This window comes from Anguilla anguilla, chromosome 12, assembly GCF_013347855.1.
Source record: "Anguilla anguilla isolate fAngAng1 chromosome 12, fAngAng1.pri, whole genome shotgun sequence".
Classification (NCBI taxonomy): Eukaryota; Metazoa; Chordata; class Actinopteri; order Anguilliformes; family Anguillidae; genus Anguilla; species Anguilla anguilla.
The window spans coordinates 21,547,871-21,565,829 of NC_049212.1; the positions used below are offsets into that span (position 1 = coordinate 21,547,871).

Here is a 17,959-nt window from a genome sequence, read left to right on the forward strand (position 1 = left end):
AGCCACATGCATTACGCTCGAATGGGGTAGCATTCAGCCGCGTTACTTATTCTATTCACAGTGCGACGTCTCCCTCTGGTGGCTTGGTTCGACTGCTTGTGAAAATTCTTATCAGAACGGTGTTAGTCTCATGATGTGTTTTATTCGTGTTCGAATACTGCAAATGACCCCCCCAAATATCCAGATTAAGACCATGGTGTAATTTAATCCCCTGGCAAACTGTATAATTTTTTTTCAAAATTATTTTAAAGTGTTCCTGCACTGCAAAAAATATGCAAATGACTATACAGTTAGAAAAGGTGCTGGGTGTATTCACACCACACATGCAGACAGTCCGTGGGCATCCGAAGATTCCTTCCTTTGCTTTTAACAGTTAATCGTTAACCTTTGGGGACTGAACCGCTCACTTGAATCATGTGAGGGCTGCACTTTAAACCTCTGCAGGGATGAAGCGGGGGAGCAAAAACATAAGTATGATGTGGTAAGAAATTGAATTAAATTATACTACAACTCTACAGCTAGAAGGTAAGTCTATATTTATGTGCGCGCTCATGTTCAGTTTCATTCCTGCTTACTGTCTTGGTTGAGTTCAGGCGTATCCCTGACCTGTACGATGATACGTCGATTATACAACAAATAACTTCAATAGTGCAATTTAATAATCTATGGCTGGATCAATAACTGGTTACAATTTGGTTACAGCTGTAAAAACTATTGCGCAAAAAAACTATAAGCCTAGTTTTAAACGGAGAGATTTTTCTATGAGTGTTTTTCTACACGGGCCGATTAAACCTGACTTCATACCAACAAAAATTAAAAATTAACATTAATAAGAAACTATGTTAATTTATCGATATATAAATGGATACGTTGTTTGTGTGCAAAATAGTATTCCACTTCTTTTAAAGGAAGATTGTTAATACAGGCCTTAAGTATACAAATACTGAAATTAAAAGCAACATAAAAGAAGCCAATGCAGTTTGCATTTAATTTGTAGGCTACGTGCTTATGCATTCATTTAGTCTAACAATATTTTCTTTTTTCTCTGGATACATCTTAAGAATTAATGGAGGTTCGGGAATTATCATCAAGCAGAGGGCTTTTGCTACTCTTTGCATTACTTTGTGGAGTCAGACGGTTTACCAAGGCAAATCCAACTGCCCCTTGCGAATGGGCTGCTACCCACCTTGGGTTTGATCCTCTGGCTTTTACCTGCACTGGTCTGGGCCTGAAAATTATACCTTCAGAATCGTCCACTCACGCTCTTGCTTTCGACTTGAGCTTCAGCGGCATCCGAAGGTTTGACTTCGCCCGTGTACCACCAATAGCCAAAGTGAATCTGAGCCACAGCTGTATCGCTGAGGTCCAAAAGACTGCCTTCGCTGGGTTCTCGGACCTGGAGGAGTTGGACTTGAGCAGCAACTGTCTCCAAATCATAAGAAATGGGACACTTAAAGGGCTCGGACGACTGAAGACTTTGGATCTCAGACACAACCGGATATCAGAGGTTCACTGGAATGCATTCACTGGCCTAGATGCAGTGCAGACAGTTTGGCTGCAGAACAACAAACTCGACACCATCCCGGAAGGTAAGGGTTCATTCACAATATCATGCCTCATGTCGGGGGACTCATTAAAAAATCCCTGAGGCGGTTATGCCGTGGAGTTTACTGGGGTATTCGTTTATTGCTTAGGCTACATGGGGTTTGCAGCCAGGGCGAAAAAGACGCAAGTTAAGAGGAGAACGTCAATTAAATCGGTTACCGCCATATTAAATGTCATTTGCAGCAGTAGCCATCATATTTCATTTTGCTTTTCATAATTTCGGCCGACGATTTTTCAGTGAACTTGGTATGGATTTCTAAATGCCCTGTCCCATCACACAAGCATTCTTATAAAACTACACAATCGCTGTAGCCTACCTGGACCGCACCGCTTTATTTATTTATTTATTTTTTTCTTAATCAATTGAAAGTAGATTAAAAATAAAAAATGTAACATGTGCGTGGTCTCCCTACATAAAATACAACACCGCCAGAACTGTCAGTGCGTATTTATCGCCACGAACTTTAATTACTGAAGGACACAGCCTCCCCAGGGTGCGCTCAGAACTTCCAATTAACAGAGAGAGGCAGGTTAAAGTCGAGTTTAAGGCCAGCTATTGTAAATACCTGTCACCATGGTAACACGGAGCAGTCTGGCTATAAAAAAGAGGTTCCTTGGCCAAACAGTCATCTTTCAAACCTGTTTTGGTGTGATAAATGCAGTCTTCTGGTCTGATGCTGTGGGGATTCACAATTTCCCTTATTTGGTATATGGAACAGCAGTTTGGAAACATGACCCAAGACCAGAGCTGCATGGAACTTTACACCAAAACACTTCTTCTGTAACCCTAAGACAGTGTTTTTCTACAGAAGTTAAAATTCAGTTTAGCTGGATATTTTTTGTAAAATATACACACACAACCATACACACCATAGGCAGTTATTTACATACTGTATATTGAGCCAAAATGCAATGATAACAGCATCCTTTAAAACAAACCTTTCAGCGATAAGTGGACTCGCAGACCTTCGTGTGCTCTCCCTGGCAAACAACCAGATCTCCAGGGTGGATTCAAGGAGTTTCCACGGTTGCCCAAGTCTGACTGCACTGCATCTACAACACAACAGAATTTCTGCACTTTCTGTGGATGCATTCAGGGACCTCATGAAACTGCAGGTGATGAAGCAAGGGCACAACAGGGCAGAGACAGAACAAGAGAGGCACACAAATAAACAGGGTATACATGTGAAGTCAGAGGAATTGTGAATATAACAAGACACTCTTGTAGCTCCCAAAAGTCTGTTTTCTCTCACATTGAGAGAAAATGGAACAGATAATCAAAAGATTCACCCGATGAAGACCACTTGAGTCAATGTTGTTTGTCTATTCATGAAATGAAAAAATCTGTTCATTTCACAATTCAAAAAGCATCTTTTTGGGAGCAATTGCACTCTGTGGGCACAATATCATTTTAAGAGAGCCAGCAGAGACTAGCAAGAACACTTGAGACAGAGGGAGGGGAGGAGCGGGGGAAAGCAGCAGTCAGGAATACTAAGTAGATATGCAGGCAAAAAAATAAAATAGTGGAATGAAGTGAGGTGACATCAGGACACTGACAGGAAGCAAAAAAAAAGAAAAAGCAGACAAGACAGCACTGGGATTGGGGGGGGGGGTAGTTATACTAACATCAGCACAGCTGAGCAATGATCACAAAGCTGGAACCTATGAAAATATCTGTTGTTGAAATCTCAGATGGCACTTTATGTCCAAGTAAAACATTTAGGTATATAGATTTAAGTCCATACAAATATGTAAGACTTATAACTCTACATAACTCTTACATAAAAGTGAATGCTTCCCTATTCTATGGGTAAGGCAGTTTGCTTAGCAATTATTAGCCATACAATTATATGAATGCAATCCTAGATGCTGAACCTGGGTACTAATCTGCTGGAGACAATCCCTGGTTCCACCCTCGAATCCCTGTGGGGACAGGGCACGGACATACGTTTCTACGGCAACCCATGGAGGTGTGACTGCGGTCTGACAGAGCTGCGAGTTCGGGCACCCACCTGGCTGAAGGGCAGAGTTTGGTGTCATGGGGGCCCCCTGCACGGTGTTCCCTTGTCCTCTCTCGGTTTGGGGCAGCTGGTGTGCAAGAGGACATTGAGGGTCTCCCAAACCCTGACAGCCAACATCATGGAGGACAGGGGCCTGAGGATACCGTGTGGAAATGGGAGCGAAAGAGGTGAGAGATTACCATGCAAGACAAAATTACCATGAAAGGACGTGAACCCAAACTTCCACATCCATGGAAGTAGATGAGCACAGACCTTAATTTGTTTGGGAAAATGTAACAAATTTTATTTAACAAAATATTTCCACTTACTTGCCTTTTAAAATAAAGAGCATGAGTCTATATGAGTGATAAGTAATTGGTTTAAAATAAATAAATAAAATTGAAAGACTTTTGGACCCCTAAAATTGGGGTATTGTGCATAAACAGCTGCGATTCCTATCTGGTTCCCCCAATATGGATGGAAATACCCACAGATTAAAGCTGGCAGTCTGTACTTTTACCCCTTATTCATTTCAAATTCAATTGCTGCAGTACAGAGCCAAAACAAAAATAGTCTCTGTCCAAATACTAACAGGCTACACTGTGTATGTGTGCATATGCTCAATTTGTTGGTACTTTAACTATTCATTATGAACACAATGACGTGCTGTGACATTTAGCTTTGCGAGTTTGTCTGCCAAAAATGATGAAAGTTTCAGATGACTGTGTTCCCACGCCACTTAAGTGTTTCTCACAACAGATAATGTCACTTGGGGCACCATGCATAAAAGTTTGTGGAGCATTTCATTTACATTTGTTTTACAAATTTTGTTAGTTGAAATATAGGGTTTGACAGAAAGTGCTCTTGGATGTGTGTCCTGAATGTATTAAGCTTGTTATATTTATTATGAAAATAATTTATAGTGAAAAATATTTGCCCCCTTCCTGATATCCCCTATTAGTGCATGTTTGTCACACTGAATGGTTTCAGATCTTTAAACAAAACGTAATATTAGACAATGGAAACCTGAGGAAACACAAAACACATTAAGAAAAAAAATTATTTCATTTAATAAAAAAGTTAAACACCCTTATTACCCATGTGAAAAAGTAATTGCCCCTTGAACTTAACTGGTTGCACCTCCTTTAGCAGCAATAACTGCCACCAAACACTTCATATAATTTGACATCAGTCTTCCATATCGCCGCGGAGCAATTTTAGCCCACTCTACTTTTGCTTTAATTCAGACAAATTGTAGGCTTCTGAGCATGGATTGCACGTTTCAGGTCCTGTTACAGCTGCTGTATTGGGTTCAGGTCAGTATTTTGACTAGGCCAATTTAAAGCTTTAATTTTGTTACTTTTCAGCCATTCACATGTGGACTTGCTTTTGTGATTTGGATCATTCTCTTGCTGCAGAATCCAATTATGCTTCAGCTTCAGCTCATGGACAGATGACCGGACATTCTCCTTAAGAATTTTCTGGTACAAAGCAGATTTCATGATTCCTTCAATAATGGCCAGTCGTCCAGGCCTCAGTGTAGCAAAACATGCCCACACCATCACATTACCAATAGGTTTGACTGTTGGTATGATGTTCTTACTGCTTGCTTTATTCTAAACCTAATAACATAATGGGACCAGTCATTCAGAAAGTTCCACTTTTGACTCATCTGTCGATAGAATGAAAGGCTTTGGGATCATCCAGGTTTTTTTTTTTTCCAAATGTAAGACGAGCATTGATGTTCTTCTTGGTTACCAGTGGTTTCTGACTTGCTACTCTCATATGAACCCCATTTTGCCCAGTCTCTTTCTTATTGTGGAGTCATGAACACTGATCCTGGCTGAGGCTAGAGTTCTGCAATTCTTTGGGTGTTCTCCTGAGATTTTTTTTGGACTTCCTAGAGGAATTGTTGCTGCACGCTTGGAGAGATTTTGGACTCACTCCTGGGAAGACTCACCACCATGTCGTGTTCCCCATGTGGAGATTATGGCTCCAACTGTGATTCGGTGGAGTCCCAGAGCCTTAGAAATGTATAACCCTTTCCAGAGGGATAGATTTCTGCAGCTTTTTTCCTCATCTCTTCTGGAATTTCCTTTGATCATGACATAATATGCTTGTAGAAACAAATGCTTGGCTGCTTCACTCCGATCGTAGGCTTCAATATGAGTGAGGTTTATATTCAACAGAGCCAACTGCAATCAAGCTAGGCTATTCAAGTCAGCTGAATCTAATTATCAATTAAACTTGGTTAATTGGTTGAATAACTAAGTGCAAAATTACCCTTTCACATGGGTGATAAGGATGTTTGATGACTTTTTTCTATTAATTTGACAAACGTGTTTGGTATTCACTCAGTAATCCAACATTACAAATATGACAAATATGCAATAGAGGGTGTATCAGGAATGGGCCAAATCATTTTTTACAGCAAAGCATTTCATTTCATATAATCATAAACCAATAGGTGACCTATCCTTTATTTTACAGTGCATGGTTTCTGCATTGCTGTAGCCAAGAGGAAGAAATGCATTATCATAGTTTCAGTAGATTGAACACACAGAAATGTCTTTGCTCATTTTAGCTGAATTCTTATATCTCCAAAGTAATATGTATTGGTGCATTACTAGTGCAATAAGGAGTAAAAACAACATATTGAATGTGGGTAAAATTCTGCTAATACTTAAGAAATGGCTATCTGGCCTGTGTGTGCAGGGGAGGTGCAGTACTGGCATACTCCATTTGGACGGTTGGAGAACAGCAGTGTTCAGAGCAGCGGGGAGCCAGTGGCGATGCTGAGAGATGGCAGTATAAAGATCACCAGCGCAACCCGTTACCACACTGGCCTGTACTACTGCCTCTGGGCGGCTACAGACGACAGGGTCATCCTCCCCTACAGGGTGGAGTACACGCACAGCGCCGTATCTGGTGGGGCAAGACCGAGGAAGACCAGGGAAGCCGAAGGTTACCAGGAAACCGTGTCTGCCGGTCACTTCGTTGCCGCGGTGGCGAGCGGCGCGGTGGTCGCCTTCCTGGTGGGGTTCGCTCTTGGCGCCTTCAGCAGGACCTACCTGAGCCGGGGCTTCCACAGGCTGACCCGACGGCAACAGCAGGACAGCGGCGGGGTCCACATGGGCACGTTGCCATGGCAGTACGAGAACGAGACCTTCCGGAAAGACGGAGGGCCCGAGGACACGTCGTCTTCCGAAGCCACCCCCTCCGTAACCTCGCCCCCGGAGGCAAGCGCCAGCCTGGGCGCCGCCTACCTGGAGGGCAGCGACAGCGGCAGGGAGAGCCAGGGGGGGGAGGAGGCCCAACCCGGAGAGGCTGGCAGCGGAGGCGCCCGCGAGCAGGGGGGCCACGACCAGGGAGGGTCCGCCGAGACGGACCCCGGCAGCGAGCGAGGAGTCAGGCCGTCCAAGCGCAGGGTGATCAAGGTCTACAACTACGACGAGGAGGGCAACAAGTACGGCCACGTCCGGGACTCGGGGGACGAGGGCGCGCCCGGGATGAAGCAGAGGACTCTGTCTCTCACGCGACTCAACGCCATCATGGCCGCCGCCACCGGGCCGGCGTTCAGCAGAGAGTCACCGCAGGGGGACACGGAGGAACAGACCGACCCTGGTGACGGCAGGCCGGTCTTTAACCTATCCATCTGAGTCACTCACTACTGCTGCTCAGACATGAATTAAAGATAATGACCAATGCAGGAGAGCATAAATGTTGGAATATGTCACTTCCATATACCTCCAGTAGATGGTGCAATAAAACTTTGCAATAAAAGCTGGAAATTACACTGAACGAAGCAGTTTTCATTTTTCCCCACCAAGTAAAATGATTTCCACATCACAGCCTTTACATTATAAATAATTGTACACACCTTACTTACCTTACAGGAGTTAGGGTCAGACAAACCTATTCTACCCAACTCAAAATGCCAGGGGATACAGGGTTGGTACAACTCCATCCTTTATTTTCCTTCTGAAAACACTATAAACAAAAGTAAGACTCAAAAATGAAAGAGGGGACAAAAATAAGGAAAGGAAATTCCCAGCAGATCTTACAATACTGGATCTGTAATTTTGATGACAGATGCAAAACAAAATGGTTCCCCCTTTGTTTAAATTAACACTGTAAAAGTCTCTGTTGGGCAATGAATCCATCATGGCAGAGGTGCTGCTGCAACAGTTCTTGTAGGTGTGCCGTTTTATCCAGAGTGAGAAATAGCTCAGGTGCGCCTGTCTCCCGCTATGAGGACAGACGGGCCTTCTGCCACTCCACAAACTCGTCCAGCAGCACGGGCCCTGGGGGGGACGGACGAGGAGGAGCGTTAACAGGCACCAAACACAACCTTTACCGCGCAAACACCACCAACATGAATGCACTGCATTATCCCTGAGGAAATGCCACACAAACGTACTGTAAAGGAAGGCATTTCGTGCCATTTTGGTTTGTTTTTCTTATATTATTGAATATCCTGAAGGAGATGCCCTTGTTGTTCTATTATGTAAAAGCACAACACAAAACAGAGCAGGCAAAGGGAAGTGTGCTGCCATCACTATGCGCTTTAACTGGAGTAATTTTTTTACGTCCGAAATCAAACTGGGACAAGCAGGCTGCTATTAAGTCCTAACTGCTCACTCACAGGGCAACATCTGGACTGGTACTACGGTCACATTCACCATAATCTCTTCACTCTCATCTAGAACAAATTACACTTGTACACAATTTGCACAAGGTGTCCATTTACACAATGGACCTAAATGAGCAAACACGAAAGTGGATTTGCCGAAACCAAATAAACTAATCTTAGGCTAACGATAAGCAGCCGTGTGAAAGCGGCGTTAGCTCTGGAGCGAGGCTCAGCTGCGGGGGGGGGGGGGGGGGGGGCGTCACCGGAGGGGCGCACAGTGACTCACAGGCTCCGTCCTCGTCGTAGTTGCTGAGGTCCACGTGTACGGTCCTGCTGAACTCTAAGACATTGTACCACTGGTCCTTGTTCATCACTTTGTACTTGGATTGCTGGGAGGGACAAGGGCAATAAACAGCAAAAAGCCTTTCAAATTTGGGTCCAAAACCAGGAAAGCAGAAAAGATTTTGGAATGATAAACAATTCTTTTTTTAAATATCATATTTTAGAAATAAACATATTTTCTTTCAATACACTGAAACCACCCGTTTCTGTGCACTTGTGTAGTATAACAAAGGTTTATCTTAGTTGCAGCAACTTGTGGCAAAAAGCACGGAGGTCTCATTACCAATGTAATTATAAAGTGGCTGAGATGTACAGTGCATGAGAACATCCAAACTGAGACAAACCTCCAAAAACTGATGGAAAACTGGAAAGAGGGGCCACGTCCTTCCTAGGAGGAGAGCTAGCATGGACTTGGCAGTGTCCATGTCAAGGCTACGCTGGTCTTTGTCCTACAGAGAAAGGAAAACACTAGCATGAACATCACCACACTGCGCGAGTTATACAGTGATAAGCAGCATCTACTTCACCTGGCCCATAGATTCCCAACTGGTTATAAGCTAGAAACTCTAAATATTTTAACATGGGGAATTAGACAGGGGCCTCATGACTTCCAGAAAGACTCACTTATTGAGCGAAATCAGGCAAGAAAGCCGGGAGATTATTTGCACTCATAATGTATCACTTCCAACTGGAAAGCAATAGGAGGTGACACACCATCAGGCAACATATTCCAAAATAAACTTAAAAAAAAAAAGATATGGCAAATTCTCTGACATACATTTCCATCAGAAAAATTAAATGTTATTGAAACAACAATGAATAATGCTGGTAACTGGAGTGGAACCCAGAACACTGCACGCTTTAAGAGATTTAAACATTAAATTAATTCAGGAAACCTACAGAGAAGAAAAAAATGCTTCATTTGATAAACCTAAAATTTTAATTTAATTTGTTCCACCTCTATTTTTTAGGTTCTCACTGGGAGATATTCAGGTTCATTCAAGACATTCATGCTCTTGAACATCTCAATCACGTCTGTCAAGATCAGACCGATTCAACACCTCGGCTTTCTCGATTGCCTGCTTTGAAAGCGAATTGATCCATCTTTCATTTATGACGGCGTGCGTTGAGTGAGAAAACACACCGCAGCCTTCTGCCTGTGGGAAGCACTAAGAATAGTGAACCGGCTCAGCTCTCAATGCTGACGTTTGTAGGGCTTAAGCAGAAAGGTCAGAACAAGTCTCAATATCTTTTTACCAAGGCCGTGTGTCATTAACGCATCGTACTGTCAGATCACCCGCTCCATTCAAAGCAAGGTTTTTTTCTTTTTTTAACAAGCACTTCTTTCAATATAAATGACTGTGGGGACACCCAATTCCCAGTTAACACACACCGATCCTCTAAATGCATTGACCTTGCTGGAATGATACCTGAACTGTGAGCTGAGAGTGCCACTGTTGCTTTATGTTATTAATTCAGTTCCTGCACAGAGCAAGTTCAATGAGCAATTTCACCCTTGTATTTATTATTTCAATAGCTGAGCAGGAGAGCAAACCTTTTGAATTCAGCAATATATAATTAACTGTAACACTTAAATGTACAGTTAAGCTTCAGTGTCAATAATCATTAAACACGAATACTTAATTTGACTACTGCACATAACACATTTTTCTAACTATAAAATCAAACTTGACTATTCAACCATAGGTCATACAATGTTCACATTTTTTTCCAACGAGAACATCTTCGCTGTGCTGTGTCAACTGACCAAACTCACCCGGGCAAAGTCGAAGGCATATCTGTAGATATTCTTAAACGCCGCGGCATCGTTGAGCTGAGAACGCAGGTAGTCGAGCTTTCCTTGTAAGCGTTCCGTACAGTCACATCTACGGGGGACGGGAGGAAGAGGAACATTCAGCCGACTCTGTTGGTTATACAGACTCACGCAATGGCTCAGGAGCAACATCAATGTCCAAAGAACCAATGGAAGCTGTGCTTACTGCAGAGAGGTCATTCCCTTTAGCCACTCCTCCTTTGTGAAAAATCCCATATTTGGTGCCTCTAGTTTCCAGGCTAAGACTAACATAATAATCTGTGAAAACAAATGAAACGGCATGCGTTGTTATCAGCCCATAACAAACATGCAAAGGAAAATGCAGACACACACACTTCCTGGGTTTTAATAGGAATAAAATACATAATGATAAGGTAATAAAGATATGCCCATACAAAGCGAGCCACTCAGAGACATAAGAAGGGTGGGGCTCTCAGGCGGCAGTAAAGTACTGGTTCCCGCTGCAGTGATGCACCCGGCAGGCTGGAGTCACATCTGATAATGCCAGTACCAGTTGTGGTGGAACTTTGAATACCTGAATGATGATGCATAATTGTGCAGAGTAGGGCTATTCAATTGGTGGCCTGACAGCTGGACGTAGCATACCACAGATGTACTACTGAGTTCTGATCAATGCAAAGAAAGTATTACTCAAAGTTTTGAAAATTCTGTTCTAGAGCATGGATGGGCTGTGCGGTCAGGTACTGAATCTGGACCGTACCAGGGCCAAAGGTGGCCAGCAGCCCTGCAGGGTTGGCTTCAGTTGGTTAAGAGGGGAACATCTCATTCTGTACCTGCTAGTCCACCTGTTAAGCTGCACACAAAGTGTCTTCCCCAGCCTACTCAACTGCGGTATGGAGGTGTCTCAGGGAATTACACGCTTCAGAGAAAAGCACATATACAGCTGTGTTCGCCCAAATCAGAAGCACAGGCACGCAATGGCTAAAAAATGACCTTATGTCCAGGTCTGCGTGTGCAGTATCAATACATAAAAGCTAGATGGAAAATGTCTGTCTTACAGGCACCATTTCAATAGACTGTTTCTGCCTCCATGGAATAAGCAGTTTAAGAATGCTGAAATGGTCACTTTGGGGAGAAGGGTTTCTACCCATTCTGGAGAAGCGACACCTCTGCTCAGCTGTGCAGCTGCAGTCTTCCTGCGCCAGGTCAACAGGATGAGGGTCCTGACTTACAAATGTGACTGCACATCTAAACTGGGGAGTATAAACAGGGCTTTCCTGGGCTCAGAATTGCCAAATCCCAAACCATTTTCCATTCATTCCATTATAAAGAGATCACATATTTTCATAAATATATGTTTGATATTTTCATGGAGCTGCGTCCAATTACACTGCATAATGATCTATACATATTAGAGAGAGCAGGGTCCGTTGTGATAAATTTGGTCTTTTACTGAATTACTCAGAGACCGCTTGCATAAGAATGACAATATTTTGTACTGAATATCTTCTCTCTGTTTCAACTATTGATGTTTTAAACTCACAAATTCTTTTGCAATTAAGTAGATTCTACTGTAGTTAATTTGGTGTGTCTAAGGTTGCATGTAAAACTTGAATGCAGTCAAAACTTTAAAGATGTAATGTAAAAAAAAAAATAAAAAAAATTTATATGTAGTATCATTCATGGCGAAACTGTACCAATAATTTCATGGACCATTTTATAGTTTTTTTTTTTTTTTGGGGGGACGCACATTTCTCCTATAGGCGGCTTGAAAAAACAGTTAGGTGGACTGCCTAAGACATTTCAAAGCGAGAAAAACCATGATAAAGACAAACTACAGCAAGGTGGCCAAGACAAAGGCCCAAGTAGCAGCATTGAAATGTTAACCCATAAATGCTGCTTTTCAATTATCTCTCCCTCTCCACCTTCACTAATGTGTGGTGAGCTTTCTGGTGCAAAATGGCTGCCGTGCATCATCCAGTTGGGTGCTACACATTGGTGGTGGGTGAGGTGAGTTCCCCTTCACTGTAAAGCACTTTGAGCATTCGGAAAAGTGCTATATAAATGTAAGGATATTATTATATAGAAAAGACCAAACTACCACTTCCACTGACACAAGATTTTGAACTGCTCTCGAAAGAACACCAGCGGGCTGAGGGCCTCGAGGACATCACGGTATGAGTAATGTTGTGCCTGACGAGAATGGCACTTATTTCTCCTGTAAACAGAGGTGACCAATGAGGAACTCACGTTCTCTGGCTCCACACCAATGTCTTCACAGAACTTCTCCATGCCCTCTGGTCCCACCACCTCATCTGGGCCTGTTGTTGATACAAAGACAAAGCTCTCTGAAGGTGACTAAAAATGCACTGCAAGCTCAGGTATGAGCCAAATCACTGTTCTTCACTTGTTTTGATATTCTGTGCACTCAATTACCTTTTCCACTGACAGGGAAAATAGATGTACGCTTACAAAAATTGCTTCCATTTTATTCTGGCAGATGGACAAAATTAAGAAACTAAACCTTTATTGTCCCAAGGGGAATTTGTTTTGCACGAGAAACTAAGCATTAGCATAAAAACAAAACAACAAGCCTGACAACTTAACATTCAAAATTATGGGTAAAATAGATTACATATTAAATATGAATATAGCCTATAGCCCAGTGATCTTCATTCCTGGTCCTAGCGGGCTGCAGGGTCTGCTGGTTTACCGCTACAATGCGTCTCAACTAAGGTAAAGAAAGGCAATTTTTAACAATTGCACAATTTCAGTTGAGTTTGGACAGATCTGGGGTAATAAAACTCCAAAAAAAAAAAAAACGATAAAGCCCTACTGTGTAAATAACACGGTTCCAGAGGGCTTTTAATGATCACATGGTTTCCTGCAGCTGCTCCTGGGCAGGGCTCTACTCTAACATTTTTAACAAGGAACACATGTGCTCCCAATTTGGAAAATTCAGAAGCGCACAAATGCATCCCGATTGGGCCAAGCTGATATGCTGCTAAATTATTTTTCCTGTTAGCACACATCACTGTTCAAGAGTAAATGCACCTAAAATGGGAGCACTGTAGAACCCTGCTCCTGGGGTTCACTCACTGCTGCTCACACAGGGCCAAAGAACCTGACAGCATCCTTGACTGTCATCTACAAGACAAGACGTCTTGGCCTGTTCTCCTCACTGTAGATACATTAGCTATTATTGCTGTGGCCTTACAAGGATACTGTGGAGCAGCCCATCTCTTATACAGGGGACACCGTGTAGGCATCAATGGTAAATATTTAGCAAATAAACAAATATCCTTACTAACTGCATCGGCATATCAGAAATATACTGAATCAGGGTAACACACACCTGCATATTCGTAAAACCAGGAGAGGCACTTCTTGCTGGAAAAGTGATCTTCGGGGTTCATCGGCCTGCCAGGGGCTTGTGTCCTGCAAAAACTGCTAAGGCGTGACACATACTTCACGATACAGAGCCTTTGTCAGAAATTATTGAAAGAGCAGTCCAGTTTAAAAAGCTATGAAAAACGGTTAAGAAATTGAGCATTTGCCATTTTTCTCCTGAGGAAGGACCCACATTTGATCTGGAATTTGCAGAGTACAAGCAGAAACATAATCTCAAAATTGATCAGACCAAAGAAAGGCCTAAGATGCTTCTAGGAAATACGTGTTCTCTGGCCTAGACACTATAACAGTGCATCCATTCAGCGTTTCCACTGGACCGCAGGAAAAAACTAAAAAGTACTGAAAGAAACACTACATAACAGGGTTCTACACTAACATTTTTCCAAGGAGAACACTTGCTCCCAAGTTGAAAAATTTAGGAGTAAACTAATGTATCCCAGTAGCTGTGCTCCTGAGTTATTTTTCCCAGTGAGCAATACTGATTTATCAATTTTCAGGAGAAAATTCTCCTAAATGGGAGCACTGTCACCCTGCATAATAAATACATTGGTTGCTGATTGCAGGGAAAAATGGCTCTGAAACTCTCATCATTAAATTAAAGAAATAATTACATTCCTTTTTTTTAAAATACTGACAGTGCACTGAAGCACGTCCTGCCAGGGAGTTATTCAGTCAGGTAAATGCTCACGTAAGCTGCATCAGATGCTCAGGGCCCATAAGAACTGCTGTTTTAAGCATATCATGACCAGTGACTACGGAATTACCTGGAAATTTTACACCTTCTAAGGCCAGGGTCTTCGGAACCTGAAGACTTTCTCTTCTTCTTCACAGGCATGTCGGAACCAGCACAGGGTTTATATAGTCGGGTTGGATCTGAAGGGAATACAACAGGGGAAGAGAGACTATGAGTTTACGCTGTCTGAGAGCAGGACAATTTCAAATCTACGCTAGTCTGCAATGATAAGGAGTTGCAATAAAATGGAATAAAGTAGGAAGGGTACCTATGTATTTTTGTCCCCCGTGTCCATTCAAATCTAAATTCTACAATAAAACACAAGGGACATCTGTCAGCTTCAAGACAGTCTCATTTCCCCGCAGATTATGTATTAGTGTAGCAACACACAACAGAAAGCAAGACTGCACACAGTCTACTCCAGACAACTAGAATCGGAATAAGTCCAATCATGCAACATCCCTACTCAAAGAATCAGTGAAACATTACCATATTTGTATGTAAATTTTACAGAATGGACAGTTCCATGTCGACCTTTGGTCACTTACTAGTTTGTCCAGCGTTTGAGACACGTTCTGAATGTCAGCCAGTCCGGACAGCTTCTTCTGCAACACAATAAGACAAGGAGTAAGCGCGAGCACCGTCTGTCACAGAGCTTGGACTGGACTGCATTTATATAGCGCTTTTATCCAAAGCGCTTTACAGAGCTATTAACTGAATAAAAGAACGCACCAAAGCCGGCGTTTGCTTGTGTCTATCCATGTGAATATTTTAAAATTACAAGAGGTTTTAGCTGGTTGACGCGTTGCAGTGTTCAATCACATAACAATAATAATGACTGATACGCAGCAAGAACATTTTGCACAATTCTCCGTCGTTTTTTTAAACATTTAGATGGCTACGTCATTGAAGGGCAGCTTGGCTCAAACCAGCGTATTTTTCAACTCAACAGACGACCAGCTTCCTGGTGTAGTTCAGTGACGTTAACCTAGTTAGATCTCCGACTGAAGAACCATATATATATGATATGACGCTAGTTATAAAAACAGAACATCAAAACCGCTAGCAAAAATTGTTGTTAGTCCCTGCCATCGCATTCTTTGTAATTTAGATAACCAAACTCGCCAGCTAGGATAACGTTAGTTTACCAGCAATTGTATACGTTAGCAAGCTAGGTAGATAACGTGGCTAGTCTAGTACGCCAGACCGAAGAAGAATGTTCTGATTAAGGTACACTGCCAATGTCCTCGAGACAAGCGAATTAACATTATCCATCGTCGAGCGTTTTTACTCGCTAACTAGCTGGCTACTCATGCTAATGTGGCGTCAGAAGTGTCAAACAGCGCAAGCTAACGTGAGCTAGCTACATGAACAGCTAGGCATAATGTAACTTAAAATCAGAACAACCGTGGATGAAGGGACTGACAATTTTGGTATCTATGTTTGTCAACAGAAGTCTTTCTTCTGTTTTCAGGCGGAGGCAATATTGAACATGCAGCTAACGTTTAACTTAACTGCGTCACCACTTGAGGTATGGAGAAAAGGAAAAGACCACAGCTGCAGAACACTTTGGGGACGTTTACTAGCTAGCTATCTACGTATAAAAGATTGCAGTTGTGTTCTTGGCTGTAACGTTAAAGAAAAAATATTACCAAGCGAGTCAGCAATGAATGTTTTAGCAAACTGTAAATCATATTCATGACAACATTGTTAGCGTGCACAACAATAAACCTTACGACAGCAACCCATCTAACTAGCTACTCAACACTGTTTGCCAGCTAGTTATCGAGCCATCAAATCGGGTTTACCGAGTTACGACGAAGTGAACCGCTGGCTTCTTTGCTGATTTTCGCCATTTCAGGGAGCTGCTAGCTTGCGGCACATGATTCACGGTGGGCACTGGGTACTGATTTACCTTCGCTACGTAATAGTAACCAATAGCGCACTCTTTGTTGGGGCTCTAGTCCAATCACCACATCTAGCTAGCTAGCTAACAGATAACCAAAAATAACCGTTTCCCAACTAAGCGAACTTGCGTTAGCAAACGTGAGTTAAATCAGAATTAAGTCAGATTCGTTTGTCAAGGACCAACTAGCTACCCGATTTTGTTTTTCCTTTAAGTCACGATCTCAGCAAGGCCATGCTGCCAGCAGTCGCTCGGCTATATTTAGTCTGAAATATAACTTGCTATATTAGCTAGCTGCCCTGCGATCTATTTAGCTAGCTAACCAGCCAGAGCAACTGAACAGACAGCGATAGCTAACCAGCTTTCTGTTATCGAGCAAACCCTTTACGTTCACAACGACTAAAGAAGCTGGTAAATTGCTAATAACCTAATTGAAATATTAATGCATCTAACATTTTGGAACACAAACCTCCAATTCCGACAGTTTGTTTTCTTTTCGTGCAAACTCCACTCCATTCACTCGTAACGTACTAGCTAGCGCAAAGTGTAACAATCTTCTCACACCGGCAATGCAATCTCCTTCCTTCCGGGGCAACAGAGGTGTCTCGGAATGTACTATAGCGTGTCCAAAATAAGGGTTGTTACCCATGAATGTGGCGCACATTAAAGGAAAATAGAAGTTAAGTATCTTAAGTAACGTATGCATATTTGTTCTTCTAAATTTAAAAAAAGTATATTATGTTACACCAATATGAAAAATGTGTAATTACAATAAGATGTATTATGTTCAAAATACATATCTTCCCACGTCGTATTTAAAATATGCCAGGCTCATTGGTTGAAGCTGACTGGTTTGTTGCACCTGCTCACGTGCCCAACTCAAGCTATTTTATTGGGTATTTGTGAGTAGGCGGGTGGAAGCTGGGGGTGTTAATAAACAGTAGTCCTTTCAATTATTATTAAGAGCAAAGAACATTGATAGGCTTTAAGTGATTTGGAATAGTCCTTCAATTTTTAATGGACACACTTACTTTTGGTTCCATTGCAGCTAGATTACTAATTAAATTGGGTATGACCATTGTAAGGCAGCAATAAGGGATATCTGGAGGTTTTATTTTACCTGTAAAGTACCAAAACTCACAGCACTGTATACGTTCGGTCCCACCAACCCGTTACTTGGCCGATGGCAGAGTAGAAGAGCTACTATTAGCTGTCCACTCTGTCTTAATGGAAAGATGATTGACAGAGGAAAGCCTCTCAACAAGATGCTTTTCATGCATTTAGCAAACATGCTTATCCAGAGGAACGTACACTGCTTACATTCTTTGCACATACAATGCAGTCACACAGTTGGATATTTACTGAAGTAAATCAGGTTACATACTTTGCTTGATGGACCTCACTTGAATATTGAACCTTGGCGTTGCAAGCTTTGTTCCCAAACCATTATGTTGCACTGTTGCCCACAAGAGTCAGTTAGAGATGTAATAAATATAGCCAATTACAGCATAGACAGGTGGTGAAATTTCCCACG

General features: G+C 42.3%; 2 protein-coding genes across 8 annotated transcripts; one reads left to right on the forward strand and one right to left on the reverse strand.

The window, feature by feature from the left end:
- Positions 1-294: 294 nt before the first annotated feature.
- On the forward strand, positions 295-7,406 carry LOC118208928 (leucine-rich repeat-containing protein 24). Of its 2 annotated transcripts, none has more exons than XM_035383924.1 (5): positions 295-481; positions 1,062-1,589; positions 2,552-2,721; positions 3,472-3,793; positions 6,321-7,406. In XM_035383924.1, exons 2-5 carry the CDS (start codon positions 1,067-1,069, stop codon positions 7,262-7,264), a joined length of 1,959 nt encoding a protein of 652 aa, XP_035239815.1. In that variant the 5' UTR covers positions 295-481; positions 1,062-1,066; the 3' UTR covers positions 7,265-7,406. The 2 variants fall into 2 exon arrangements, with proteins under 2 accessions (XP_035239815.1, XP_035239814.1); XM_035383923.1 differs by having other exon boundaries at positions 296-525.
- Positions 7,407-7,557: 151 nt separating this feature from the next.
- On the reverse strand, positions 7,558-17,042 carry dcun1d5 (DCN1, defective in cullin neddylation 1, domain containing 5 (S. cerevisiae)). Of its 6 annotated transcripts, none has more exons than XM_035383928.1 (11): positions 16,895-17,042; positions 15,068-15,124; positions 14,788-14,827; positions 14,551-14,659; positions 13,731-13,813; positions 12,626-12,696; positions 10,581-10,672; positions 10,358-10,466; positions 8,925-9,029; positions 8,525-8,627; positions 7,558-7,909 (listed from the first exon to the last, which is right to left on the reverse strand). In XM_035383928.1, exons 4-11 carry the CDS (start codon positions 14,619-14,621, stop codon positions 7,854-7,856), a joined length of 690 nt encoding a protein of 229 aa, XP_035239819.1. In that variant the 5' UTR covers positions 14,622-14,659; positions 14,788-14,827; positions 15,068-15,124; positions 16,895-17,042; the 3' UTR covers positions 7,558-7,853. The 6 variants fall into 6 exon arrangements, with proteins under 6 accessions (XP_035239819.1, XP_035239818.1, XP_035239820.1 ...); XM_035383927.1 differs by having other exon boundaries at positions 13,731-13,822; XM_035383929.1 differs by lacking the exon at positions 16,895-17,042 and adding an exon at positions 16,328-16,767 and having other exon boundaries at positions 13,731-13,822.
- Between the last annotated feature and the right edge of the window lie 917 nt (positions 17,043-17,959).